General features: G+C 33.1%; 2 protein-coding genes and 1 long non-coding RNA gene across 6 annotated transcripts in view; 1 reads left to right on the top strand and 2 right to left on the bottom strand.

The window, feature by feature from the left end:
• Positions 1-291: 291 nt before the first annotated feature.
• LOC145591140 (cytosolic endo-beta-N-acetylglucosaminidase 1-like) overlaps positions 292-27,670 on the top strand; it is a 28,427-nt gene continuing 1,048 nt past the window's right edge. The window contains exons 1-13 of one of the 3 annotated variants that reach the window (XR_014102254.1): positions 292-845; positions 959-1,096; positions 2,241-2,350; positions 2,424-2,535; positions 2,614-2,721; positions 3,596-3,708; positions 4,498-4,579; positions 6,246-6,326; positions 6,542-6,597; positions 7,495-7,630; positions 8,506-9,211; positions 13,859-13,974; positions 15,679-15,792. Coding sequence is in view for 2 of the 3 variants with exons in the window: in XM_081647542.1 (XP_081503668.1) it covers positions 342-845; positions 959-1,096; positions 2,241-2,350; positions 2,424-2,535; positions 2,614-2,721; positions 3,596-3,708; positions 4,498-4,579; positions 6,246-6,326; positions 6,542-6,597; positions 7,495-7,630; positions 8,506-9,210 (2,145 nt within the window). In the remaining variant the exon portion in view is untranslated. Of the gene's footprint in view, positions 846-958; positions 1,097-2,240; positions 2,351-2,423; positions 2,536-2,613; positions 2,722-3,595; positions 3,709-4,497; positions 4,580-6,245; positions 6,327-6,541; positions 6,598-7,494; positions 7,631-8,505; positions 9,212-10,862; positions 11,307-13,858; positions 13,975-15,678; positions 15,810-27,670 lie in introns of those variants that run through there. The other 2 variants (XM_081647542.1, XM_081647543.1) reach the window with 2 other exon arrangements.
• On the bottom strand, positions 14,756-15,814 carry LOC145591141 (LOB domain-containing protein 12-like). The gene is made up of 2 exons (XM_081647544.1): positions 15,653-15,814; positions 14,756-15,255 (listed from the first exon to the last, which is right to left on the bottom strand). The coding sequence occupies exons 1-2, from the start codon at positions 15,812-15,814 to the stop codon at positions 14,890-14,892; spliced, it is 528 nt and encodes a 175-aa protein (XP_081503670.1). The 3' UTR covers positions 14,756-14,889.
• LOC145591139 (uncharacterized) lies at positions 21,493-27,302 on the bottom strand. 2 transcript variants are annotated; one of them, XR_014102253.1, is made up of 7 exons: positions 27,206-27,302; positions 26,092-26,212; positions 25,761-25,876; positions 25,584-25,670; positions 23,018-23,208; positions 21,749-21,803; positions 21,493-21,663 (listed from the first exon to the last, which is right to left on the bottom strand). It is a non-coding gene; the product is annotated as an uncharacterized LOC145591139 (long non-coding RNA). The 2 variants fall into 2 exon arrangements; XR_014102252.1 differs by having other exon boundaries at positions 25,761-25,892.

The following is a 27,670-nucleotide window of genomic DNA, read 5'->3' on the forward strand; positions in this document are numbered from 1 at the left end:
GGTGGTTAAAAACTTAAAATATGAAAATTACACTTTGCTTTGTGGAACAAATTTATAAAATGTACTATGTATATTGACATGTATTATGATACGTAGAATTATAGATAAAAAAATATATACTTATAGAGAATTAGATACCTAACGTCTTAAACTCGTCTCCTAATCACGAGTCCATAATACAAGTACAAAAATTGGCTCAAAAGGTGTAAAATTGTGACACCATCCTTAGATTCTTTCCTTCACATTATTTTCGGATGATTTAAGTAAAGTAGAAACTAATGTCAACGGCTAAGTCACTCCTCCTAGTCTTGTTCTTCATCATCGTCGTCTTCTTCCTTCAAATGCTAAATCGCCTTCTTCGCGCCTTTTTGAAAAGAGAAACCCTATTCTCAACCAAAAACTTCATTCTCTCAATCAAAACTAAATTCTCTCTTCTCCTCCCTCCTTCAATCATGGCTTCATCTCAAAAATCCCCTGAGTTACCCCTTTCAGACCCACCAAAATTTGACCCATCACAACCATCAAATCCAATTTCATACCCAATCAAAACCCTCCAAGAGCTCGAATCAAGATCATATTTTGATTCATTTCACTACCCTTTTAATAAATCTACAACCCCTTTGAATGGGGATTTGAATTTGCCCCAAAAACCTAGGCTTTTGGTTTGCCATGATATGGCTGGTGGGTACTTGGATGATGATAAGTGGGTTCAAGGTGGGACTAATTCTGATGCTTATGCTATTTGGCATTGGTACTTGATGGATGTTTTTGTTTATTTTTCTCATAATTTGGTTACACTTCCTCCTCCTTCTTGGGTTAATGCTGCTCACAAGCATGGAGTTAAGGTACTTTTTTTGATTGAGTAACTAGATTAGTACTTGTGCAATAGATGGTTTTTGTAAAATCGTACTTCGTGTGCTAATTTAGTAATTTGTTGTGGTTATGTTCTATATATTAGGTGTTGGGGACCTTCTTGACAGAATGGGATGAGGGTAGGATCATAAGTGATCAACTGCTATCAAGTATCGAGTATGCTCGAATGTGTGCTGAACGATTGGCCGAGCTTGCTATTGCTCTTGGATTTGATGGATGGCTGGTAAATTATTCCTCTTTTTTATTATAGTATGTTTTTCATATTTTGCCTGATTTTTGTGTATTGCAATTTTTTTTGGCAATTGGCAAATGTAAATTGGCATTAGTAGATGATTGGATGGTTAGTTATATTGTAGCTTGGATGTTTGCACAACAAATGACAGTGAACTCTCGGACAGGATACCCTGTGAACTTATTTTCTCTTCTGTCTCTATTTTTTTCTTGGGAGTGTCTTCTTATCTACCTTGCTTAGGATACTCGTGAGTTTGTGGGGTTTACATTGTTATTGCTGGGGAAGGAGGGTAGTTTCATTGATTCTGGTAAATCCGAGAGACGTTATTGCAGCTAAAGACAGTCAAGAAAGGATTTTGTTAAGGGGAAATTGTTTTTGGATTTCTAGTTGACAATTGACCTGTTACTTCTTATGGCTGGTCTTTCATGTGAGGTTTTGACTGATACTAAAGATGGAAGAGCTTTGATTGATGTTGAAATGAATTCTCAGTTCTCACTATGTCATACCATGTATTTTTACTCTGCTTAACTCTTGATGCTATGGATGTTAGGCAACTTGATACTTAAAAAGAATTGTGACCATTGTATCACCCTTTTGTTTCAGTTATCTTTTTATGTCAGTTCTTAAATTTGTACATAATTGACTCTATTTTACGGGGATCAAAACTGACAGCTGATATTAGTTTTGCTCTTGGTCTCCTTTAAAAATTAGTTGACACGCCTCAAAGTCTATCTTATATAATTTCTTATTAGTATAATAGTTACGAAACCCAAGTTTAAGTGAACAGCTACAGCTTTGTCTTCATCTTGTGAGTTTGGTATATTGTATTCTATTGGTAGTTCTCAGTGAATATTATAGATAGTTTTAATTTACGGTTATAGGCTTCTACAAAGATTGGATCAGACAACTGATTGATTTATTGAGAATACACCATACTTCTAACTAGATCTTTGACAAAGCCATAGAAGGAACATGAATATATTATTTTCTTGGTTCCAAGAGACAAAGCAAATATGCTACTGGGATTTTTGTGACTTAATATTTGTAAGCTTCTTAATTTTTTTTCTTTTCGTTTTTTAATTAAAATGCTTTTATTTCTTTTTTTATTTAAAATGTTAATTTAAGCTACTTGCAGATCAATATGGAGGTCAAAATAAATCCTTCTGAGGTAGCAAATTTGAAGGCATTTGTCAGCCATCTGACAGATTTGATGCATATGTCAAAGCCTGGATCTTTGGTGATATGGTATGTACTGAAGATCTCCCTGTCTTCTTTCTGTGTGTGTGAACAGCTCTTGATAATTTGTTGCTACCTGCAGGTACGATAGTGTTACTGTTCATGGTGACCTTGCTTGGCAAGATCAGCTGAATGACAAGAACAAAGCCTTTTTTGATCTGTGTGATGGCATTTTTATAAACTACACATGGAAGGTTGGTGTTCTGTTTTTCCTTTTCTGCTACAGGGGTGATTATTAAGTGTTTTAATTTAACTATTTGCTTACATCACAGAAAGACTTCCCGAAGCTCTCTGCTAATATTGCTGGTGATAGAAAGTTTGATGTTTATATGGGAATAGATGTATTTGGAAGGAACACTTTTGGTGGAGGGGAGTGGACTGTAAGTATCTCCTTTGCTTTCTTTTTTCATGTTTCCATTTCTTGTTAAGGAAGTAAAGTTACCACATTTAAAACAGGAAATTTGATGAAAGTGTTATAAATTTGACTATAGATAAAATTTGCTATGGAATTTACCCTGCATTGATATTTCTGATTAATTGTAATTACAATCATCTATCATCATAAAGATTTAACCTAAAGTATCTGCTGTCAATACTCAATACACTTAGCAGCTAATGCACTATGAACTCCTTAAAAAATCAAAGGACTCTGCTTCATGATTCTTTCTTTGTATGGAGCTACCTAAGGAAAATACCACCACTGCTTGGTATTATTATTGTAATCGTTTCTGCTATCTTTACCTTACAGAAATAATTAGCCATGCAGTCTTATTGTTCTAAACTTTACCACCGTATTAAGTTTGCACCACCAAAAGATATCTTGGCCTCCAAGGATATATCTGCTGACATATTATTCTTCCATCAATACAACCTCTTGGATACAACAAAATAATACTTAGGGATTAAACTCATGACTACAAGAGTAAGCCTTGCGCCCTTGCCATTTGCCACTTCCTTGTGGAGCCAAGGAATGTAAAGCCTATTATTTGTTTAATACCTAGACTCCTCTTACTCCCACTGTATAGCTTTTTCTCACACTTCACATAGAAAGATCTTTTAATGATTCTGTTGAGCACAATGAAGATAATGCATATTAGTGGTATAAGGGGTGAATGAGTGATTAATCATAAAGGGATTTATAAGCTATTGAGTTGTATTGCAGATATCTGTGACATTTTTTGCTCATTAATCTTTGACAGGTAAGCAAATGCTAAGAAACCTCTAATTTAGAAATTACTTGTTCCAAAATTGTAGACAAACCTTGCTCTAGATGTCATAAGGAAGGATGATGTATCAGCTGCAATATTTGCACCTGGATGGGTCTATGAGAAAAAGCTACCTCCAGATTTTCAGACTGCTCAAAACCGGTAGCTAACTGATCTTATTTTGAGTACATTGACACGCTATTAATTACATACATCCATTTCACATCCTTAATACATCAACATGATATGAGTCAAATTCTATTGAACTGTTAAACCTTGATATTCAGAGAAGATTAACATGGACAAAAATAGTGGGATGGAGGAAGTACCATATCGAGCTTGTTCAACAGTTTGTTGTCAATGCTTTTCAGCTTCCTTTTTTTTTTCATAGAAATATATGAGATGCAACATTGGTTATAATCCTGACAATTTGATAGGTATAGATGGTGAGCAGTGTAGGTATCAGTGACAGTTCAATCAAGAAAAAAAATTTATAAGACCAAAGATTGCGTTATATTGTTCCTGGCTTGCTTGTTATGTAATTTTGGTTAGTCTTGTTTGGTGTTAGATGGTGAACTTTGGATATTAGCGGCAGTTCAATCAAATGTTTAAATTTGAAGTGCCAGACTCTGAAATATAATATCTTAAGCATGCTTGTCAATAATTCTTATGGTGAAACTACATCATCTGTTGATTCTTGCCTCCTTGGTTGTGCTCCATTGTTGGTTCTTACATGCATATGGTAGTCCTGCTGCTTCTTATAATTTATCATGTGCTTGTTCAGTTACGGAAATTAATGCTCGTTCTCGTTTGGGGAGAGGCAAAGCAACTACCAGATTATTATGAGCTTGATTGACACTTATATCTTTGTTCTAATTGTCTTTGAATTTAGTTGCAGGTTTGCTGCCTTGTTGGTTCACATTGACGAAATTTATTGTTTTGTTTTGGCAGTTGGTGGGATCTTATTGAAAAATCTTGGGAAGTGAGGCAGAGTTATCCAACGACAATCCCATTTTTCTCAGATTTTGATCAGGTAGTGATTATGATCCTGTTGCTTTAATTATTCATTTTCTCTCTTACTTGTCGCAGTTTCTCAGAACAAAGGACACTCATGGTTCACATTAACGAGCATAGACTTAAAGGACCCTTTTCTTGTGTTGTGTGAATTGTGTCTTATGTTGCATCTCAGGATTTTGCTTTGTCATGTGAAAGTAAGGGGAATGTTATTCTTAGCGCTTTCTGTTGTTGCATCATCCCAATGACCCCAAACTATCACATTTCAGAATGTGATATAATATCACTTGAATCTCAAAGTTGTGTCCTTCCCGTCTGCATGCATAGCATCATGAAATTCCATGCATGATGCATCAATATTTTTTAAATTGTTTTTCCAGACATCCTACTATAGAATATGTGACTATCATCTTTGGATGGAGTATAAATGCATATATATGGTGTAGATGTAAATGAAATGATAGCAATAGCAATAGTAAACGGTTAAACTATTAATTCCATTTCTCTCCATGGAAATCTTAATTTCCTAAAAGTCACATAGATTTTGCTCTTGCTTTTCTTATTTGTTCTGTTAAGATTATTTAAGCTGAACTTAGGCTTTTTTTATTCTATGAATTTTAACTGAAATACATTCCTCTAAAAAGACATATGTTACTTAAATCCTCGAGTTCTAGGTTGGTATACTCTAAAGGCACCTTGGGGGCAAGGGCGAAGGGACGGGGGGGGGGGGGGGGGGGGGCTGGTGGAGGCCCGGCCTCCCCGGCCAAATTTGTGGCCCTTGATTATTAACTCTTGGCCCCCCTGAAATATATTATTAATAGTAATGAAGACACAATTATTATAACAAATGAAGCTTGTCATATTGGTTAGGTAATTACTCTTTTTCCCAAGAAGCCTGGGTTCGAATCCCACCCCACTTGTTTTTTTGATAAAGTTTCTTATTCAATTTGGGCTTTGATTTTAACCTTAATGACGGCACTGCATCATATTTAGAGAATTGTGATTCTAATCTTGTTTTTATCATTGTTAAAATTCTTCTTAATTATGTAATTTCATTTAATTTATTTAATAATTTTGGCTAATTTTTAATTTATTGAATGGACCATTAGATCAAATTTTAGGGTTATATGCTACTTAATTTGATAATTGTTGTTTTGTATTGATATAGGTTAAATCATGAAATCAAAAACACTAGATTTTTTTTACAAAAAAGTTACTAATCAACCAGAAGAGGGTTCCACTTCAAAGGCAAATTGTCGTAGATTTTAGTGTTGAATCTTTGATTGATGATTTTGCTACTATGAAAAATCGTAGAGTACGATTCAACTAATTTTTTTTTGTAACAATAATATAATAGTACATTTTAATTTTTTCCATCAACCTGTTGTTTAACAAGTCCGGCTCCCAGGACTTGAAAATCCTGACTTCGCCCCTGCTTGGGGGCATGTTTACTGTAGAATTTAGATTTATAATTAGCGTATGCAAGATCAGTGTTGAATCCATTATGTTTATTTGTAATATGCTATCAGTGACCAAAGAAGCAATGTGAGGATTTTTTTTTTCTTTTTCGTTTTCAGGTTCACATCATCACTTATGACATGGCAACATTTTGTAATATAATGCACTAGATATGAATTCATTTAATTATTGATTAACGTTGTTAGTTTTTTTTTTTTTTCCTCTAGGGCCGTGGTCACCATTTTTCTCTTGATGGGAAGGAACTTTCAAATGCTGATTGGTGCAACTTATCATGCCAAAGCTTTCAGGTATGGACATACTGCATGTTGCCTTGTTCAAATCATCAGGCTTTTGTTTTTGGTTGAGTTGTGTTTAATCTCTCTGAACTTGATTCATTTGCTTGATACTTTTAGTTTAAGAAGCAATACAGATGTTCATTAAAAACTAACACATTGTTTTATGCTGCTTACTTCTAAGCACTGTAGCATGCTTCTTCATGTACTAAGTTCATTCATGTATGCAGCCTTTGCTGGAATTTTCTGGAGACCCTGGACCAGATGCTACTCAAGTTTTTGTAAAGTAAGTAAGAGATTCCACTGCACCTTTTTGTTCAAAGGTTCTGTCTGCATATATCTCGTGCTGGTGTATGTATTTACGTGCATGTGCGCACACATACAACCTATCCTCAATAAATCCTACTTTTTATGGGGGTATGCCCTGATTATTAACAGCTGTAAAATATTTTGAAGTTGTGTTGTCATCATTGATTATTATCTACAATATTGATCAATTGTGCTTACTTTTCAATTATGCTAATTGCACTGTTGGTTGAGAGGATATGTCCCTTGAAAACGATTCAAATCAAGCTTCCTCAAAATTTGTGTGATTAGTAATTGAGTTATACTACCTTTGTTACATATTATGTGCAACTTTTGAATATTTTATATCTCACAAATAATACCCAAAAATTGCACATAATATGTAACGGAGGTAGCATATAGAAGAGATCGGTTAGAGAGGGAGTGGCAGAAAAATATCGAGTGAATTTTACTTTGGATCTTGTTTAGGCCCGGGGTTGTACACCCTCTTTAATTTTTGGGGATAAGGTTGGAATAGCCCTTTTTGCAATTGTGTGGGTAATGCCACATGAATTTGCCCCTCCTTACGGCCTCACTTCACTTGTTAAAGTTATCAGATTGGTGGTTTAATAGTAGGGCACATGCTGAAGAAATCCTTTTTTATAAACTTCGATCACTTAAGAATTAAGATTGTAGGATAATCAGATTTCATCAATGGTTTATTTATTTATTTTTTTAAAAAAATATCTTCGCTTGTAATGGTAAGGTTTGTAGAGTGTGCTTCTCACCCTTTCTAAATCCTGCCTCTGTATGATCTTCTCTTGCGGTAGTTGTGATTGCTATTAGCTTATTACTTTGTTATTTTAAGTTCTAATGAAGTGATACACTTAATTTTCAGCCTTGAGGAGGAATCTTATAATGGAGGTGGGAATGTCACGTTTAAAGGCATTCTTGGAAGCATTCCTTATTTCACAAAAAGGCTATTTCAAGCAAAACTCCTCCTAGGGGATCCAGCTGTGGGCTTCACATTTTCTGTAAGCCATCTTCAAATATTCAGCTCTGTTAGGTTTTCCCGGTTACACTAGTGTTTCACTTTTAACATTTTGTTTCTCAATGATGGTTGTGCATGCCATTTCCCCGCACTCAAAAGAGTCATACTAAAATTTCTGTTTTCCTGCAATAAATTCAGGTTGAGACTTAAAAATGATGTAATGCAGTTCAATGTAATTAGCATCTGGGTCTACTCTAGTTACAATCATTCAATTATAATCTGACAAGTAAAGGTGAATTTGGTGGATAATTTTTTGCTTGGTTCCTATGAAACATTTTGAGTTTAAATGACGTTCTTCTGGCGATGATACTACTAAAAATGCCCAGCTCTAAATAGTCTAAAGAAAATCTTCGAAAACATTTGTCTTATGAGCTATTTTCATTTGTCCAAGAAGCATGTGCTTAAGAAGATAGATTGGTGCTCATGTGTAACAATCCATAAAATGAGGGTTTGACCAACCAAAATCATGAAGTACTTGGATCATACTATATCATCATTTACTCTGTGGCTCTGCCTTTGATTTTCATCTCTCTCTATTTATATTAGAGTGTCACTGTAATGTGCCTTGTCTTTACTATTGCAAGCTCATGAACTGACCTTCCTATCTGGATTTTGTGAATTAGGTCTGTCTCTCACTGAAATAAAGTTGATATTTGTGCTACATGGAGGAGTATTTGATTAGCACTGTCGCTAATATCTTTGTCATTGCTTCCTTTTGAAAATTAATTAGTGTTCTTGTCAATCATGATATGAAACACGAAATATTTTGTCCATTCTGGACATTTTTATTGGCTGGTACATCACTATAAATGATTAACTGATGAATCATACAATACTCAAATTTCAATTGGTTTGCAGGTGAAGTCGGATGGGGACTCACTGGTGGGCATTTCTCTGGAATTTATTTCCAGTGAGGGCGAGATTATATCAGTGCTCCTTGCATCACATGGGGATGCTTTACTTACCATGAACCAGTTCTCTAGCAAGTTTAGCAAAGTAATTATGCCTCATCGAATCACCAAATCAGAGTCCTCTGATGGGTGGGTCGTACAAGAGAATGTCATTGCCATGCCAGGGTATACACTAACAGAAATTCGGGCAGTCTGCTACAAATTAAGACCTAAAATCAACGAGGGAGAGACATCTGAGTATTATGCAGTTCTTGGTCATCTCTTAATCCAATATTCTGGTCATAATGTACAATTCCCACTCTCTTCTTCATGGATCGTTGAGGGTCAAGATGTATCATGGAAAGCTGGCTTGGATGAATCCAAGTCTGTTTCCCTTACCATTGTATGGAGATCTAAGGTTGGAGTTGGTCTTAATGAAATTCAGAAATACAACATTTATGTCGAGAAAACATCAGAAGAAGATGCAAATCTGGATGTAAAGCTTCAAGATGTACAGGAATTTCTTGGAGTAGCATTTGTGGAATCCTTTTATGTTTCTGAGTTGCTAGTTCCTTCTGGTATTTCTGCTCTCAAATTTGTCATCCAAGTTTGTGGTGTTGATGGGACTTGTCAACCACTCAATGATTCTCCATACTTTCAATTGAATATTTAAGGTTAGCTACCATTGATTGTCTATCTTCTCCTTTTTATTTTATTTTTATTTTTTTATGTATATTTTAATAATTGGATATTTAGATGTTATAATGGCTTTCTTTACTAATTTATGATTACAATAAGGTTTTGTTTGCATATTTCATAGTCTTTCTTGACTGGATATTTATGGATTAGTTCCATATGTGACAAAAAAAAAATGATTGTGATGATGTCCTTTATGCAACGTGCAGTTTAAATTATCTTGTGATCAAATTTGGCAACTAATCTTGGGGCATTGGCTCACCCTTACACGTAACAAATCTTCCCAAACATTATAAGAAAGTATCATTTCTATATATAAAGATTCAGCCTAGCATAATACTCGTATAAAACACCAACTTTTAACAAATAATAGTTTATGTCACCTTTAATATCTCTACAATATAACCAGTCACCTACACCTGTAGGCCTAAGCCCAATTGGTGTCACTGAAATTGTGAGGAGTTGCACACAAGTTTTTCACTTTGATTGGTTAGATTTGTCTTTTCTCAAAAGAATTTTAGGGGATGTCTTTATCCTTAAACAAAACTTTTGTTACATCAAATTTATTAAATTTCAAGTTTAGATATAAAATTAATTCTAGTGACGTGAAGGATATTATATGAATTTTGCAAAAGATTATTATCTTTTGAGATCTCCCTTTCACCTTGTAGAATATAAATCACTGTACTGCTGAACCATTAGAGAAATCTTTGATGGGTCATTGTGATTACTAATTTCCTATCTTGTGATGCAAAAAAAAGATTTGAGATGATGTCTTTTGGATTTTGTGTGTGTGACCTTTTGACCTTTTCTTCTTCCAAATTTATCTGCTTGTCTTTTCTCTAATAGAAAATATTTATAAATTCTGACTCACTTGAGATTTGTAAAAAAATTTCACGTTCTATTTTTTAAAAGATTACGAGTGTGGTAGTTACCTTTAGGACAGGGGTACTCTTATTTCCACTTTTGAACCATCTTTATAATTTCCCTTGTGTGTCTTTCACTTAAAATTGTAATTTGAAGATTTCCATTCTTTAAGGTCTGTTCTCATTTACTGAATTGAACTGAACTGAATATTTTATAAGAGAAGGAAATTAGGAACTGAACTGAACTGAAAATAAGCCGAAGAGAACAGGCCCTTAGTGACCGATTAATTTTGTTAGTTTTGAAGTTATAATATTTACCCTATTTCCTACCAAAAAAAAAATTGTTTTTGTCAACTTTTTTTATATGAAAAGGTATTTTAGTTGATTAAGGTGTAAAAAAAAAATGATCTGTTATTTATATATATGTGGATACTGGATACATGATACTTCATTTTGATCCAAAAAGATGCAAAATTTTCTTATATTGTCTAAGTTTAAGCTGGGATATATACCTGAGCTCATTACTTGTATCCAATCTGAGTAATAATTTGCCATTATAAAGCTAAAGTAAAAGTCTCCTATACATTCCCTAATAAACACATTTCTCGTTAAAAAGATTAATATATGGCTTTAAATGTATGATATAAAGTGTGCTTGAATGTTCTTTATCAAATACTTGTATAAGTTTAAAAATAAAATATAGTGTGCTCGAATAGGTGTATCAATAATTCTGGAATTGAGTAGAAAGTGTTTTACTAAACAGGATATACAATGAAAAGTGCTTGGAAGATTGTTGACAACTCTGTTTAAGCTTCATTTGCAAATGTGAATTACCTGTTCTTGATTATGATGATGAAAAAGCAATAAAAGCCAGTCACAAGTGGAAGAAAAGGTTTAAATCATTGTTGTTAGTAGCTACTAGCTTCATCCATTTCTCTGGAGACCCCACCAACATTTCATGAGTGATGTGGCCTTCTACAATTGGTTATTGTGGAACCCTTTTTTAAGACAGGTTATTTTATTAGTTGGTAGTAAATTGTCAAACTCTAAACTTATAATAATCCCTTTCATTTGAAAGCATTTGTTTTTTTTAGGATAATACACTTGAAACACCGAACTATAAGTTATTGTATAAAAAATTACTCTTTTTTTTTTGGGGGTATATAACTGTCAAGTGACTGTATATTTTAACTGATGATCGGAGTAAGGACTGGGTGCAATGGACTGAGAATTCAGAATTGATGGAGAACTACTTTCATGTGTGGAAAATGTTAAAACCAGTACTTGGGAAAGATTTAGGAGTGGAAAGGAATTAAAAAGAAGAAAGGAAAGATGCAGCAAAAGGAAAGGGTTAAAACCAAAACATGGGAAAATAAAGGATTTCAGAAACCAAACAACCTTTTTTCCTGGGTATCAGTTGTCCTCGAGCCCTCAAATGAGAAACAACCATCCTTCCTATCCTTGTCTCCAGAAAGAAGCTGCATTCGAGGTTGATAGATAAATCCAAAGGAGAATGCCTTTTTGTCTTTTTATTTTGACTTTCCATCCAAATGTTCTCTTTGTGAGCACTATTTTTGTTTTTCCTCTTCATTTTGACTAATTTGCTACCTTTTCCTGCTCTACCAATATATTTTCTTTCACCCAAATGTGTCACATTCCAAGGGAAGCAGATTGTTATCTCCTCTTTCATTCAGATGTCAAGAAAGACAATAGAAATATGCTTGTGACTTTAACATGTTCCCATGGTTCACCAAAACAACTGCCGCCACCACCACCAACAGCTTCTGTAGTTTTGTAGACTATTGTGAAAGTTGATTCTAAGCGAAAGAGTTTGATCAAATGATTTACCAAAATAATTGAAACAGAGTTTTTCATTAGCTATTTTGCTAAAAGTAATTATACGTCTATTGTTAACGTAGATAGAATCAATGTACTGTGTTTTGAATTTTTTAAATGAACTGATTTTAAAATTTGCTGATGAAAATGCTGTCTTAAAACAAATAGACCGTATGAATTTAATGGTAGTTTTCACTTCTTTTTTTGTTTTGTACTCGGTATGCTCAGACTTGTTATGAGTGACCTATATTTTTTTCCCTTGGATGTTTTTCTTTGTATGTTTCTTCTTTTTTAACCTATAGACAATGCAGTTATGCAACTTATAGGAAAGATTCTTGGGGACTAGAAAACCTTCAATAGAATGTTTTTTTAAGAATGTACAACTTTAGTTATTAGGGTTTTCCCATTTTCCTCAACTTTCCAAACTATTTGAGTAATAGGTTTACATAGAGTAAATCAAATTTCCTATATCATATTCCCTCGAGACTGCTATACATATCCAAATATCAGCAATTCTTATGCCAAAATGTTTTTGAACTTTTACTTATATAATAAAATTTCTAGGAGAAAATTTCAAATAAGAATCCATAATATCTGGTGGTGACTTCATTCTAAGGGAAGTGTTATAGGTATCATATTGAGGACTTCATGGAACAGGTCATGACAAAATTCTATGCTTTGGTCTTCACAAACTTTTCTGTGCTAAGACTATTCTAAATGCTTAAATTATAAGTTCTTGTGACTGAATAGGACAAATACAGAAAACACATTAATTACTGACCATTAATCTGTTTTCTAGTCTCGGATTCTATGTGTATTAATTACAGTGAAGATTAGCATGGCTCCTTTTAGTCCTATACAAGGATGACACGCACAAATCGAGAAACGGTCCTCTTTTTTTTTTTTTTTTTTTTCTGTTTAGTGTCTGCCAAAAAAAAAATATATATTATTATATATAAAACCCCAAGTACTGTATAATATAGTGAGAGGAGCTATAGAAACAAAAGGGGGTGTGATTGAGATGGGAATTTAGAAAAGTTTGGAAGTTTGACTTGGGAAAATGCTTCCCTTAATAAACAATTGTTAGGAAGAATCTTTGAGTCAGCTATTGTCCCTGTTGCCTCTGCATTTAATTATTATTTCTTCTATAGAAAATCATTACTTTTGATGAGACATGTAATTGTAAGGAGAGATGGATTTGAAGAAACATGGTATTACATTATAATATATGGTGAGGATAATATAATAAATGAAAAAATCTTTGTCTTATTTAGTATACTTGGTCCATGAACTCAGCACTAACACTTGCCTCCCACGTGAAATTTTTTATGGACACTCACTATCAAATTCTAGCTTCTCCTTCCACAGTTAAGAGTTCTGCTTGTAATATCATATGATTATAGTATATTTATAGAATTTTTGTTACAGTGATTTCTGCTTCTTGTGTTTTGGACTTTATATTTAGATATGTACTTGAATTCTTAGCACATGAATGATGCTTTGTTGAGACTTTTTCAATCCGAATATGAAGCTGACTTACATTAACAAGTTATTAATTTTGTTGGAAGGGGTGGCCATGAATTATGTCTGTGATTTGTTGCAGAATGTCCAAATAAAGCATATTTACTTACAAACATGCATATATATCACTTCATTGAATTCATTACCACTCGGCTCCACCGCTCTGGTGCTTTAGGACTTCAAATCTTAAGGTGGTAATGAAAATTTTGTGATATGTAAAAGATGATGTATGTTTCTTAGGACATTTACATGGAATAATTGATGTTAATTGGTAGAAACTATGTTTCATTTTCCCTAATACCCTATACAAAAAGTTCATTGAGGATATATAAATCTCTTTCAACTGCTAGTTACTATAAAGAGTTTACTTTTAGTTGATTAGTTTGATGTTTTCTTGTTAAGTACCCTGCACAGGCCAATGTGTGATGCGCATGTTAATGGCGGACTGCTAGTAGGCACTTGGGTTCAATCTAGGAACAGGGGTATGGCTCAAGGTTTGATCAATCCTTACCACAAAAGTTAGTAAAATTATGAAAAGACTCATAAGAATTTCCTCCAAAAAGTTTGTTCACGTATCACATTAATGACAGGTTCCGACATTGAATATAAAATTTACTCAATTTAGACTGTTTGAGGATGACTGTTCAGTTTACACTCTTTCCATATTGCAGCCATCATTTTTTATTCCTATTATCACATGCAAGTTTGTTTGCCCTTTTAGATTTTGATTAACTTCTCATAAATTTTGTAAGAAGATTGTTCTTTTAAAGTGATATTTTGTCCCCTTTATTTTTGTGTTCTGAACTGATATTGAACTGTATAGTTCAAAATGCTGTACAAAAGAATTCAGAATATTGCTGATATTTTTATTTTTGAAGAAATCAAACTGCAAAAGGTTTTCAAGTAAAAAGTTGATGCTAATAATTATAGACAGCCTAGTTTAGTGCATTTGAGTTTAAAGGTGGGAATTAATGTTTTAAGGAGCATTAATTCTCCTAGCTAAGTAGACTATTAGCATAATTTTGCTAAACATATTTTAATTAATTTATGTTCTTCTCCATGTATCTCGTGATAGAGTTGACTCCTTTCAACTTGGCCTTGTTTTCAAACTCTTACTATACTTCACCTTTTCATTCCTTTTTTTTTTTTTTTTTTGGCCGTACAACCTTTTGTCTTTTAGACAATTTCTATTGTTTATTTTATTTGCAAGAGCAAGAAAAAGGCATGAAATTTGAAAACTCTAAAAGAAAAAATATTTTTTTTATGGGGTTTTACTAGGGTAAGCTATAGGGTCCTCCTTGGTTCAATGCTTCTGGAGTGATTTCTTTTCATGGAGAAAATAATGCTAATAATAAAGAATAAGGATATCAAAAATAGAATTGTGTAGAAAAAGGGCAAAAACATGGATGCCATATATTATAATAATGTCATAGTTATGAAACCATGTCATGTCCAAAGAAAGACTCCCTTTTAAGAGAGTCTTGAATTACATGGTGATCACTTGAGGATGGAAAATTGATGTACTGGTGTTGGGAAAGATTGTTGTGGAAGAGGTATGACTTGTCGTCTGCCTCGTAGTTGTTCTGATGTACTGGGGTTGCTATGTTGTTTGATTCTGGCTGCATTTGGATGCATAGTATCTCTGCCTGAGCTACTGCTAGTTGCATTTGCAGCTGCGAAACCTGGTTTTGCAGGAACGATATGGCACCCACACATCCGTAGACTGGATCCCTCATCCTTGCATTTGCTTCATACACTAGACTGCTCACTGCATCTGCTCTTTGGTGCATTGGAAGCTCCTGTATCCATAAGAATCCAAGTATATGGAGTTAGAACCAACACCTCAGTAAATATCCTTCAGTTTGGTAGGATTTAGGAAGGTTTGATGTATGCAGTCTTACCCCTAACTAGTTCGGGAGGTTAGAGACTAGAGATACTGTTTCTGAATACAGAAATGCATGTACATGGAGTTTGCATAAGTGTCCATTTACATAAAGTTAGCAACTTCCTTATAAAAATCCTGATGTCAGCAGGATTTAGGAAAGTCTGATGTATGCAATCTTATCCCACAGATATTTAAATTTTACTTTTTATAAGAAAAGAAAAGAAGTGCTAATGAAGTAAAAACATTTTTCTAATTTTGTAGAAGTACATAAAAGTTTTGTGATGATGTAGTCTATGTTTGCCCGTACTCACCTGTAACATTTTGCTGACATTGCTAGCTCCAAAAACTTTATGAACGATGGCAAACTTGTGGGGGTCGTCGGAAGGGAAGTAAGGAGCAAAAATGCAGTCTTTGGCACATCGACGACGGAGCAACTTGCAAGAAGCACAAGGTGAAGTTCCATTGCCACCCATTTTGTTGAGTTTACTGGAGAAATATATGGAACAAAGGGTAAATAAAGCTAAGAACTGTGAAAAAAAAAAAATTATAAAGGTCTATGGTTTGGAAAAAATGAGAAAAGGGGTGTGGCTATTTATAATACCAAATCTTGTGTGAGCTTTCGTGCACTTAGTTAAAAATTATTTTTTTTACAAAAAGTTACATGATTAAAAAAATCATTAGATTTAAAAAATGATTAACCATATTTTATGATACTAGTTGTTGGCCCGCGCGCTACGCGCGCGGTCCCCCAATTTGGTGATTTATACTTGGTGATTAATGTGTAATTATTCGATGCTATATGTGCGGTTTATTTCTAATGTTTTATTTGTAATGAAATTAGGTATAGTTGTTAGCTAGCATTGATCAAAGTTGAAATCTGATGGAATAGATTGTGCTGCAAAGGAATTAATGTAATATATGGGTATGTTGATTAAAATCAATGAAAAGTAAAAAAGTATATCGGCATGAGCCTATGAGGGGGTGATTAGAGGATTGGTAAACTGGGTGTTGCAATCGCGGTGATTGGAGGATTGTCAAATATATTGGGTGTTGTGATGGGTGGTGCGATAAAGGGGAATAGCGGATTGGCAAAGGTGCGATCAAGGCAATTGGAGGATTGACAAACTGAGTGGTGCAATCAAGGTGATTGGAGGATTAACAGATTGGGTGGTGCGATCAAGGTGATTGGAGGATTGGCAAAATGGGTGGTGCGATAAAGGCGATTGGAGGATTGACAAGCTGAGTGGTGTGGTCAAAGCGATTGGAGGATTGACAAAGTGGGTGGTGCGATTAAGGCGATTGGAAGATTGGTAAAAGGGAAGTTGTTTGCATTAGTTTAATGTAAGATATATACCAACCCTTATTCAAATTAAAATGAACATAGACAAGTGTTATACTCCTAATTTAACTAAGGATAAGTGTTTTTTATGTAATGCAAATACTTATTGAGATTAGTGTATAAATTAAAATTTGAAAGTTAAAAGCAAGAGAGGGAGGTCGGAAGGAAGATGGAGATAGAGAGAAGTCATGAGAGATAAAGGGATCGGTTTCTTCTTTCTTTTCCCCTAACCCCTCCCATCCCCCCTTCTCAATCTAGCACAATATATCTTTGTTAAAAGTGCTTATATATAATTCATGTTGACTGCGAAATAATCAATAAGTTTATCATAATTATAAGTCTTAGCTGTAAACAGTTATCTAAAGGTTTTTCTCTTATGATAACATAGATATCTTGTTATTTTATTGTGTTATTTTACAAAAGAGGTCTTAGGGCTACAACCGATGGGGTAAAAATCTTCTATTTATCCTATTTACTTATACCCTATTTACCCTTTTTAGTAATTTCTTTTATTAAGTCTCATTTTAAGTGGTCTCTTTATCATTTTTTTTAACAAATTTACAAATTAAGTTTATAGTTAAATCCTACTTGCATATGTACCTTATTCATTTGGTTTCATGTTTATAAGAAATTTATCTATCTCAATCTTATTATATTACATGTTGTACTCCTTGTCCCTCTGTCTTTCTCTCTCTTTCTCCTCCTCTCCTATCTCTCTCTCTAGCTCTCATAAAAAGCATCTATGTATAAATCTAGCATGATTCTACCATAAATTATTATTGTTGTTGTCTTCTAATCCCACCTTACCTCATTTTCACTTGTTTCATTGTATTCCTTCTCCTTTAGCTTCTCCCCCATCTTCTAAGTTTTTACAAATTTCAAAAATTGTTTTTCAGTTTGATTTTTCCCTTCTCCTCATTAAGTACTTTTGTTACTCGTCTTTTACAATTTGCATATTTCATAACAATTCAATGTTGGATTTCCTTTTGCTTTGTCTTTCATAATATAAATCATAGACTATTGATGTTCTATAAAAAAAAATGACCAATATGCTTTCAAAAAAAAAAAGGTCAAAATCTTATCTTTAAAATTAATTTAAAAGTGGTCATAACATTTTTTTTCTTTTTAGTACTTTTTATCCTAGTTTTAAGATTTGTTAATATTACAAAGTAATTCCCATTTAGGGTCTGTTCTGATTTACTAAAATTACTGAAATGAGCTGAACTGAACTAATTGGAGCTGAACTGAACTGAACTAAGCTGAGTTGAGTTGAAATGAATTGTTTATGAGAGAAGGAAATTAGGAACTGGACTGAAATGAAATTAAGCTGAAGAGAACAAGCCCTTACTCAGCTCTCCTCTCAATCTTTCCTTTTATCACTTATTTTAATAAACCCATCTCCTTCTCCCATAGTTTTGAAATTGTACAAACTGTTTCATATTCTATACAAAACTGTACTATTTCATACTACAAGATATCTTCAAAAAATGCTTTTGATACTTATTGCGAGCCAATCAATCAGTCGATGATGATGCTAAGTAAATACTAATCTTTAAGGCTCTTCTTCGTTAATTGTAACATGAGTATGTAGTTAGTTTTTTTTTTAAACTTAATACTGGTTGATGGGCTATATATGTATTTTTACAGGAGTAGTTAGTTGAAACTTAAAACTGGTTGATGGGCTATATGCCTATATATGTATTTTTTTTTTCTTCAAAATTTCCTTATTTTAAAAACAAACAAAAAAAATACTTCCTCTGTTCTTTTTTACTTGACCTGTTTCTTTTATCACGCTTGCTAATGCAAAACTTTAACGATCAATATAATAACTTAAATTCTCCATAAGTAAAAATTATAAAAGTTATATATTATGATAGTTCTTATTGAGACGAATCCAAAAAGACCATACATGAATATATTTTTCCTTACATATTATTCACAAAAGACGGTCAAAGGAGGGGTGGCGAATAGTGTAAAAGTCAAAAGCGGGTCAAGTAATAAAGAACGGAGGAAGTATCTTCTAATATTAAAAATTTTATCTAAATGTTCAACGAATAAGAAAAAGAATTGATTTGTAATAACTTAAATATGTAGTATTTTTTTTTTAATAAGAATTTATTGAAAAAATAGAAAAACTAAGGAAAAATCGAAAAATTATGTAAGCTTTTTACATTACTGATGGCACATGTTAATTCCCAAATTTCCTCAATTTTTCAAATTGTAATCTACAAAATTTCTTTTACTCATACATCCTGACCACCAAACCGCCTATCATCTCCAAATAAATATCCAACTTTTTGCCATTGACACCTCGTGGTTGCTAAATTAATCGGTAGAAGAATGAATCTGTGTAAAAAAACAACCTGAAATATTGCAAACACGCTCTCCTTCTCTCCCTCGAAAGTATGACTCCCAAATTGATTAAGTATGACCCCCTCCTTCTCTCCATCCCCCTTCCCCTCCATCTCTCTTTACCTCTCTCCCCCTGGCCCTTTTATATATCTCGATTTCTCTATATTTCCCTCTTTTTTCAAACCTCTATTTCTTTCTTTTTCCTCCGACACATCTTTCTCTTTACCGGTGTATCTCTTTCTTTCTCACTATCGGACATGCTTTTTCTTTATTGCTCTATATCTTTCTCTTCCGACTCTTATATATATCTCTTTCCCCTAGCCCTTTTTCACCCAACCCCTCTTACTCCCTCTCTCTCTTCTCCTAAGAATTAGGTAAACATATAGATTTTGGCAAAAACTAACTGTGTTCAAAGACCTATACTGGTTTACCGAAAAAAAAAGACCATAACTATAAATGCCCTTTCTTTTGTTCTACAATGTTCATAAAGAGACATGAACGCAAATGGATATAGTTTCCACAAATGGTTTCTTTCTTTTCATATCCTAAGCTAATTGCCCTAAGTTTCTCTTCTAAACTAATTGCCCTAAGTTTCTCTTCTAAACTAATTGCCTTAAGTTTCTCTTCTAAACTAATTGCCCTCATTTCTATGTTATCTTTCTTTTCTTTAGTTATCTTTTTTCTTGAGTGATTTTTCTTCTTAAGTGATATTTCTTAATTGGGCTCTCTTTCTTTTTTTAGCATTTTAGTAACTCTATTTCCTAAACTATTTTTTCTTATTTTCATTAGTAATCTTTCAAGTGGTTTCCTTCTTTTTGCTAAGTGATCTTTTTAAAGTGGGCTCTCTCAAATAATTTTTCTTAAATGGTCTCTCTCTCTCTCAAGTGATCTTTCGTAATTAATCTCCCTCATCTCTAGTTAGTCGCTTCCTAAGCTAGTTGCCCTGATTTTAATTTCTTAAGTGGTTTTTCCTTAGTGGTCTCTCTCTAATTTTTAGTTACTCTTTTTCTAAGATAATTATTGTTTTTTCTTAAGCTAATTGCCTCAATTTTTTAAGTGATCTTTCTTATAAGTGGCCTCTCTCTCTCTCTCTCTCTCTCTCTCTCTCTCTCTCTCTCTCTCTTCTAAGCTAATTGCCTCGATTTTTGTATGTGATCTTTCTTAATTGGTCTATCACCTCTTCAAAGTCAATTGATCTTATTTTCATAAATGAATTTTCTTAAGCGGCTTCTTTCTCTTTTTCTCTCTTAAGATAATTGCCTTGATTTCATTAAGCTAAGTGATCTTTTGTGTGGTCAATTTTTGTCTCGCATTTTAGTAAGCCTTTTTCCTAAGATAATTATGTTTTCATAAGCTAATTCCTAACGTTTTTAGGTGATGGATCTTTCTTAAGTTGTCTCTCTCACTCATGTTTTCTTTCTCTCCCTCTCCTAAGCTAATTGCCCTAAGTTTCTCCCCTAAACTAATTATCCTTAATTGCCCCAAGTTTTTCCTAAACTAATTGCCTTGATTTTCTAAAGTTATTGTTCTTTTTTTAAGTGATCTTTCTGAAGTGGTCTCTCTTTCTTTTCAGCATTTTAGTAACCTTTTTTCTAAACTAATTTTACTTATTTTCATAAGTGTTTTTTTTTTAAAAAAAAAAAAAGTGATCTCCCTCTTTTTGTTAAGGGATTTTTATTAATTGGTTTCTATCAAATAATCGTTCTTAAATGTTCTCTCTCTTTCTTTCTATTTCTCTTTCTAGCTCTCTGAAATGATCTTTCTTTAGAATTTAACTTAAGACAATGTAATTAGCTTAATTGGTCCAATGAGCCTTTTCCTAAGCTAATTAATCTTATTTTCTTAAGTGATCTTTCTCTCTCTGATAATAGTAATAGTCACGAAATTCCATGCCACATATGGATATTTAACTCAAAGTTCTACAACAATAACAATAAAACAAATAATAAAGAACACAAAAAATAACCACAAAATTACAAATGTACATATAAACTTGTAACAAAACACTTCCTTTTTTCAATGTAATTTCACATGATCACTTTAGTACTATGACTTCTAAAAAATTTATATTTCAAAAGAAATTTTGTATCGCTATAAATGGACAATGGAGTGAAGCTTGAGCATGACACAATGCAAGGAGCTGATTGACGAGCCTTGTCAAAAATTCTCTTAACATTATTTGTCACACTTTCTCCAAATCACATGGTCAGGAAACTTCTAAGCATGATTTCTTCCATTTTGAGCTTAACTTGAAATGCAACCCCAAAAACCAAAAAAGAGCTACAGTGTTAATAGTATCGAGGTAATTTTTATATCTTGTAGTAAAAATTTCTCATCTATTTTTTTCTTTCTATTACAGATTAAATTATCTCAAGCAAGTAAAAACAAATATTTACACATATTACATTTCAATCCTTGAATTTTAACTCCCAAGTCAGTACTCACCTCACGGGGCTCACGTTCATTGCACTATTGTATTTGTTTCTCTTGTTGCTCCTAGGATTCCTTGATCTCTTTCAAGAGCTTTATCCTGAAGTGACGGCTCATATCCTCTAGCAGCAGCAAGCTCCTGCTTGGCATACTGATATTGATCTCGATATATCTTTCCTTCATCTTCTAAAATGATATGAACTGACAGAAGCAAAAAATGATATTCTCTTTCTACTCATCACAAGAATGCCATAAAAAAGGAAAAAAGGTTGAAGAAATCAATTACCAAAGATGGTCCTTTGAACAATCTTTCATCTTTTTCTCACCAGTCGACACCTTAACTAAAGGAAACAAATGCCATTATAATTACAAGCTACTAAAAGACATAATGTGCCAAAAAAAATATTATTACTCAAATATAATCCCATAAACGATTTGCTCCTCGTATTTTCACTTTCAAACCATCATATTCAACAAAGTAAAAAAAAATTCAAAGGTTAGATTAGAGTTGAGCAAAATAAAGAAAATGACCAGTTCAATCCCTCAATTTTTGACACCAATCGAAAAAACAAAGAGCTTAAACTCTGAGAGCTCACTCACCCAATCTGTCAATCATAAGGTTGAAAGTTGCATAGGATATCATTGTCCTAGTATAGAATGGGTTATTACTACTTCTAGGTATGAATGTCAAAGGTATTACCAGCACGTATTCGATACCATCTTTGATTAAAGGCTACAATCATACTTATATTAGTGACTCTAGTATTGGTATAAACTATAGATGATCTTTATCTCACTATTTTTCCTAAGCTAATTGCCTTGATTTTCTTTAAGTAGTATTTCTTAGGGGCTCTCTCTTCCCCGCCCCTAAGTTAATAGGCAGGATTTTCTTAAGTGATCTTTCTAAATTGCTATCTCTCTCTCCTAAGCTAATTGCTCTAATTTTCTTAAGCAATATTTCTTAAGTGCCACGTCTTTCCTTCTATCTTCTAATAAGCTAATTACCATAAGTTTCTTAAGTTAATTGCGTGATTTCTTAAGTAATCTTTCTTAAGTGGTCTATCTATGTAGCATTTTAGCAACTCTTTTTCATTTAACAATTCTTTTCTTAAGCTAATTGAGTTTTTCTAATCTAATTGCCCTTTTTTTTTAAAAAATAGCCTTCCCCCCCCCCCCTCTCTCTCTCTCTCGCACACACACACACACGCGCGCGCGCACACACACACACACAAACTCTTTCTCTCTCACATACACACACATTTAATAACTCTTTTTCTTAAGCTAAATTCTCTGATTTTCTTAAGTGATTTTTTGTCTCCTTTTTTTTTGTTTGTTTGTTTTGTTTTGTTTTGTTAAGTGATCTTTCTTTAGTGGTCTCTCTTGAATGATCTTTCTTAAGTGGTCTCTCTATCTCTTTCTCAAGTGATATTTTGTAAGTGCTCTTTCTCTCTCTTAAGAAATTAGCTATTATAATATAAAATCATACTTTAAACAATGTCAAAGGCAAGAAGTATTCCTAAATCATAAGAATATGCCAATTCAATTATACACCCACCTTTGCTAACCATTTAAGAGAATTTTGAAATCAACCTCAGCCGTACCAAAAGTCAGCAATTCAGATGTTCAGCTTCTCTCCATATTGACATCTTGTAAGCCCACATTCTTAAACACGACAAACCCGAGTATCATCATCTTGACGGTGACCTCTGCTTCTCTCCATATTGACATCTTCTTGAAGGTGACTTCCTAATCATATAAAATCAAACAGGCCCATTATATCTAATAATGAAACGGACACATTAGATCATATTATGAAATAGACCCATTAGACCATTTAAAATCAGACAAACCCAACCCAATAGATCAAACAAAACCAATGACATATAAAATTCAATCTAATCCCACAAATTCTCCAAACTAACCATACATAAATGTGGACAACCAGTGAAATCAGATGTGTCCTACTTGGCATAAAATATCCTTAATTTTATTATTGTGCTAGTGCTACGCTTTTCTGTTTTATGGGCAAATAAAAAATGCTCTACGTTTATAATTTTATTTAATATTTGATTAATATATTAATGATTATTAATACTTAATTAGTACGGAGTAGATAGAAAACTTACTTAATAAATCAGATATGTCCCTTTATAATTAATACTGACTGAAATCAAATATGTCCCTTCTTAATTACAATACTTAATTATGAACGTAATGAATAAAATTAGATTTAGAGCATATTTAGTAGTAGAGTATCATACTCAAATTCCTCATTCCTTTAGTCACCAATGAACATATATAGTTAATCAAGAATCAAATGTTATTGGAATCGTTCTAGAATTATAGAAGTAAAGGGTTAGTAGTTGCGAACTGCAAACTCAAAAAGGACTTGAGCAAACATAGCACAAAGTAGTAAAATCCATTTAAAAAAATTTTAACTATGATTTGTGAAAGCTACTTAGAGTATGTCACACGGCACTCGCATTTGGTATCCTGCCTTTTGTTTCGCACACTGTGAAAGTAAAGGTTTGTATGTCCTGTACCGGATGTTAAAGGGTTATCAAGGATGTCGATAATATTTATTGAAATATCCAATAAGAAGTTGTTCATATAAAATTAGGGCCGGCAAAAACTGACCCGACCTGAAAATAGCGGGTTTGGGTTGAGATTTCTGACCCGAAAACTTAAATGGGTCGACACGAACCCGACCTGATAATTAAATGGGTTAGGTTAAGGTTGAAATTTTCAACCCGAAAATGACCCATCTAACCCGAAAAAAAAAAAAAAAAAAAAAAAAAAAAAACGAACGAACAAGAAAAAACGAAAATAACTCTTAAGCCCAAGCCCAAAAATCCACCTAATAAAAGAGAAAAACCCTAAAACCCTTACATTCTCCTTCTGAAACAGGCAAACAGCCGTTTTTCTTCCTCTCTCCTTGTCTCATTGCCTCACTTGTGTCTCCTTCACTCCTTTCCTTCAGTCCTACAATCATTCTTTTAACCTTCTCCATCATCTCAAGGTAATTTTCCTCTTGAATTTATTTACATGCTTTTGGGTTTTTTTTTTCGTTTTTAACATGTTAATTTTTGTTTAATTTCGAAGTCATTTGCTGTTTATATTCGAATTCATCATCAGTTATTAATTTTTTTACATCTAGATGTTCTTAGCTTGTATTTTAATATCTAGATCTACTTGTTTGATTTGATATTTCTTATTTTAAGATGGCTATTTATGAAATTGGTGAAAATTGCATCTACTTTCTACTACTTTGTTGTAGTGTTTATGGTTTGAATTGTTTTGGAATTGAATATACATATTACTGAAAGTTGATTTTGTATTTTATATAATCTAAATTGATGACTTGAATATTTATTAATGTGTTTTTGTTATTGTTTGCAGGAAAGAACGAACAACAAACCAGCATGTGAAGGATTTTGAGAAGTTAAAATTTTGTTGTAAATTTAAGTTTCAAATCCATTTAATTGGAAGTTTTGGTTGTAAATTTATTACATTTAAATTTATTTATGATTTACAGATTTAAAGTTGAGATTCAACTTGTATTGATTTCCTTTTGTTTTTAAGATTTTTATTGGTAATAAATTTTTCTTTAATCTACCCAAAAAAAAAAAAAATAATCAGGTTGAATAAGGTCAACTTCGGGTTGACCCGAACCCGAATAAATCAGGTTAGGGTCAAGAACTTCGACCCGAAATGCTGAACAGATCAGGTTCAGGTCAGGGGGTTTCAACCCGAACCCGAAATGACCCGAACACAAATATGACCCGACCTGATCCGTTTGCCACCCCTATATAAAATGACCTATCCTTTCAAAAATAAATAAATAAATAAAAATGACATATCATCTATAAAAATAAAAAAAGAATAAAAAAATAATTGCTCAATATAATATTTCATTACTTCAATGACTATAAGATTTATAATAAATAGTTTATAATCTAACTTAGAATAACCCTGAATTAATTTCTAATATTTGAGCTCTGCCTTGTGCGTTTTTCCAAAACAATAATCAATAGTTTCATAATGTACCTTACACTTAAATTTCAATACCCTAGATTGTGAAATTGATACAGGATGATTAACAAGAAGAAAGAAAATCTTACCCTGTGAAGGAGTGCGCACACCCACCCCTAAAGTTCAAGCTCAACAAGAAAAGCTAAAGTGCAATCGAAATTCACACGTTCCCAAACCTAATAGAGCATAAAAGATGACGATTAAGCTGCTCGTGTGAAGAGTGTAAAAAACTACAACAGAATTGCCAATATGAGTGTATGACATACCAAATATTGTTAGGAACTTGCAATAACATTCTGACAGTCCAAGTTGCTGCCTCAAATCTTAACCAACGCCTCATAAGCCTTTGGGTTAGGAACAACATCCTCAAGTCCTCAACATGCTAGATTATCAACAACCTCAACAATCATCATCAACATTAGACACAATAAGGTCATTCTAGATTATCAAGGCTATAACACAGCACCAGCCGCTAATCACTAAAAAAGTAAATTTAAAATCATACTACACTACATCACACTATATAATTAGCACCCCATGAAGCAATCAATGAATTGAACAGGATGATTGCAAACAAAAGAAACAAGTGAAACTTACAATTTTCTCCTTCTCTCCAGAGCTGGTTGTTGTGGATGATTGCAAGGTTCTTTTTCCACTTTTCAGCCCCTAAACCTCTTTTGTTCTTTTTAACATATGTTTTCACAAGCTCCAACCTCCCCTGTTAACGTCATAGATCACCAATTACAACAACATTATATTTTGATTTTCAAAGCTATAAGCAGATACATGCACAACATGAAACAAATATTTACAAGTCAAACCAGTATAGATAAGCCTCTTCTCATAAATTTAATGAGAGTTGTCGGTTGTAGACTTCTACCATATGTCATTTTGACTTACATGAGAAAAAGTATGCTAAGGTCCTAGACTCCTAGATGGGGGGAGGGGGTACAATATGGCACTCAAAATGCAACCATATACTTGTATGATACAAAATCATGTTCAAAAACATATTCATACAGAAGTCAATTCAGAGAGAAAAACACAAATGGCTTCAAAAGTTTAAAAAGCGAAATAATCCATGTATTAGACAAATATTATTTCAAATCTCTGGTTTTAAATTGATCCATTCTTGAGTCCACCACAACTAAGTGGCTAACAATAATAATTAAAAAAAAAATTACAAAAAAAAAAAAAAATACCATGAATATTTGGGTATGAACATTCAGATAGGAAAGAAAAAGAAGAAGCATAACAAAATATTCAACATCAAAACTCAAAGTATTGCTTAAGATGCAAACTGATAACATAAAAATAAATTACAAGCATACAACAATATAATACAAAGAGAAAGAGAATCAATCAAATATGTGGAGGAAAAGAAACAAGTCGAAAAATAGCAACAGACAACGAATGCATCCTCACAATAATGAGATGATCCCTTCAACTCCACTATAGTATTATGTAGTGATAAAATAGACAACATTACTCTTAATCCCTATTCTTAATCTAGCAACCAATCATAACCAACATATGTGTGCATACTGCATATCATTAAAAGAACAACATGCCAATATAATTCCAAAGCAACTTGATTAAATCTATTATCTTTCTCTCATACAATAATTTTCTTTTTAACTCGAAATTTATATTTAATAAAGGGAAATTAAGTAATTAAGATAAAACAGATATAATTAACAAATAAACCCACCTCATTTTCAAGCTTAGCAGTTCTTCCATCCAAATCTTCCAGATCGTCTCCATCCCTAACAACAATCGCACCTCCATTTTCAGAAATTCGCGCGCTAGAATTCGAATTCGGCACTGGAGTTTTCTGATTCTCCCTCCTTGGCGACAAAGACCAACCCGTAAAAACCTTCTTATGGGGTGTAAACATTGCTTCAAACTACTATTCAACCGATTTACAGCAGAAGAAATGAACCCAGTAACTCAACTTCATAAAAAATAATGAAGAATTTTGATTAAAGAAAATCAAGATTTGAGTATCTTGAAAACCAACCAAAAACCCTAACCTTAACCCTAGAATTTTGAAATCAGGCGAAAAAAAAAAACAAAGGATAAGACAATAAAACCCCCAGAAAACGCCGGACTTAAAAGTTGAAAATCCAATTCACCGGCGAAAAACTCAAAGTAGGCTTCAATGGAGAACTCAGAG

This window comes from Chenopodium album, chromosome 18 (assembly GCF_948465745.1).
Source record: "Chenopodium album chromosome 18, dcCheAlbu1.1, whole genome shotgun sequence".
NCBI lineage: Eukaryota > Viridiplantae > Streptophyta > Magnoliopsida > Caryophyllales > Amaranthaceae > Chenopodium > Chenopodium album.

What these genes read in the sequence shown, in the direction of transcription:
- LOC145591141 (XM_081647544.1), bottom strand. Translation starts at nt 15,814, where the DNA reads ATGGGTGGCAATGGAACTTCACCTTGTGCTTCTTGCAAGTTGCTCCGT. An exon ending in ATGTCAGCAAAATGTTACAG is followed by an intron (nt 15,256 to 15,652) that starts GTGAGTACGGGC and finishes TTATGGATACAG; the next exon opens with GAGCTTCCAATGCACCAAAG.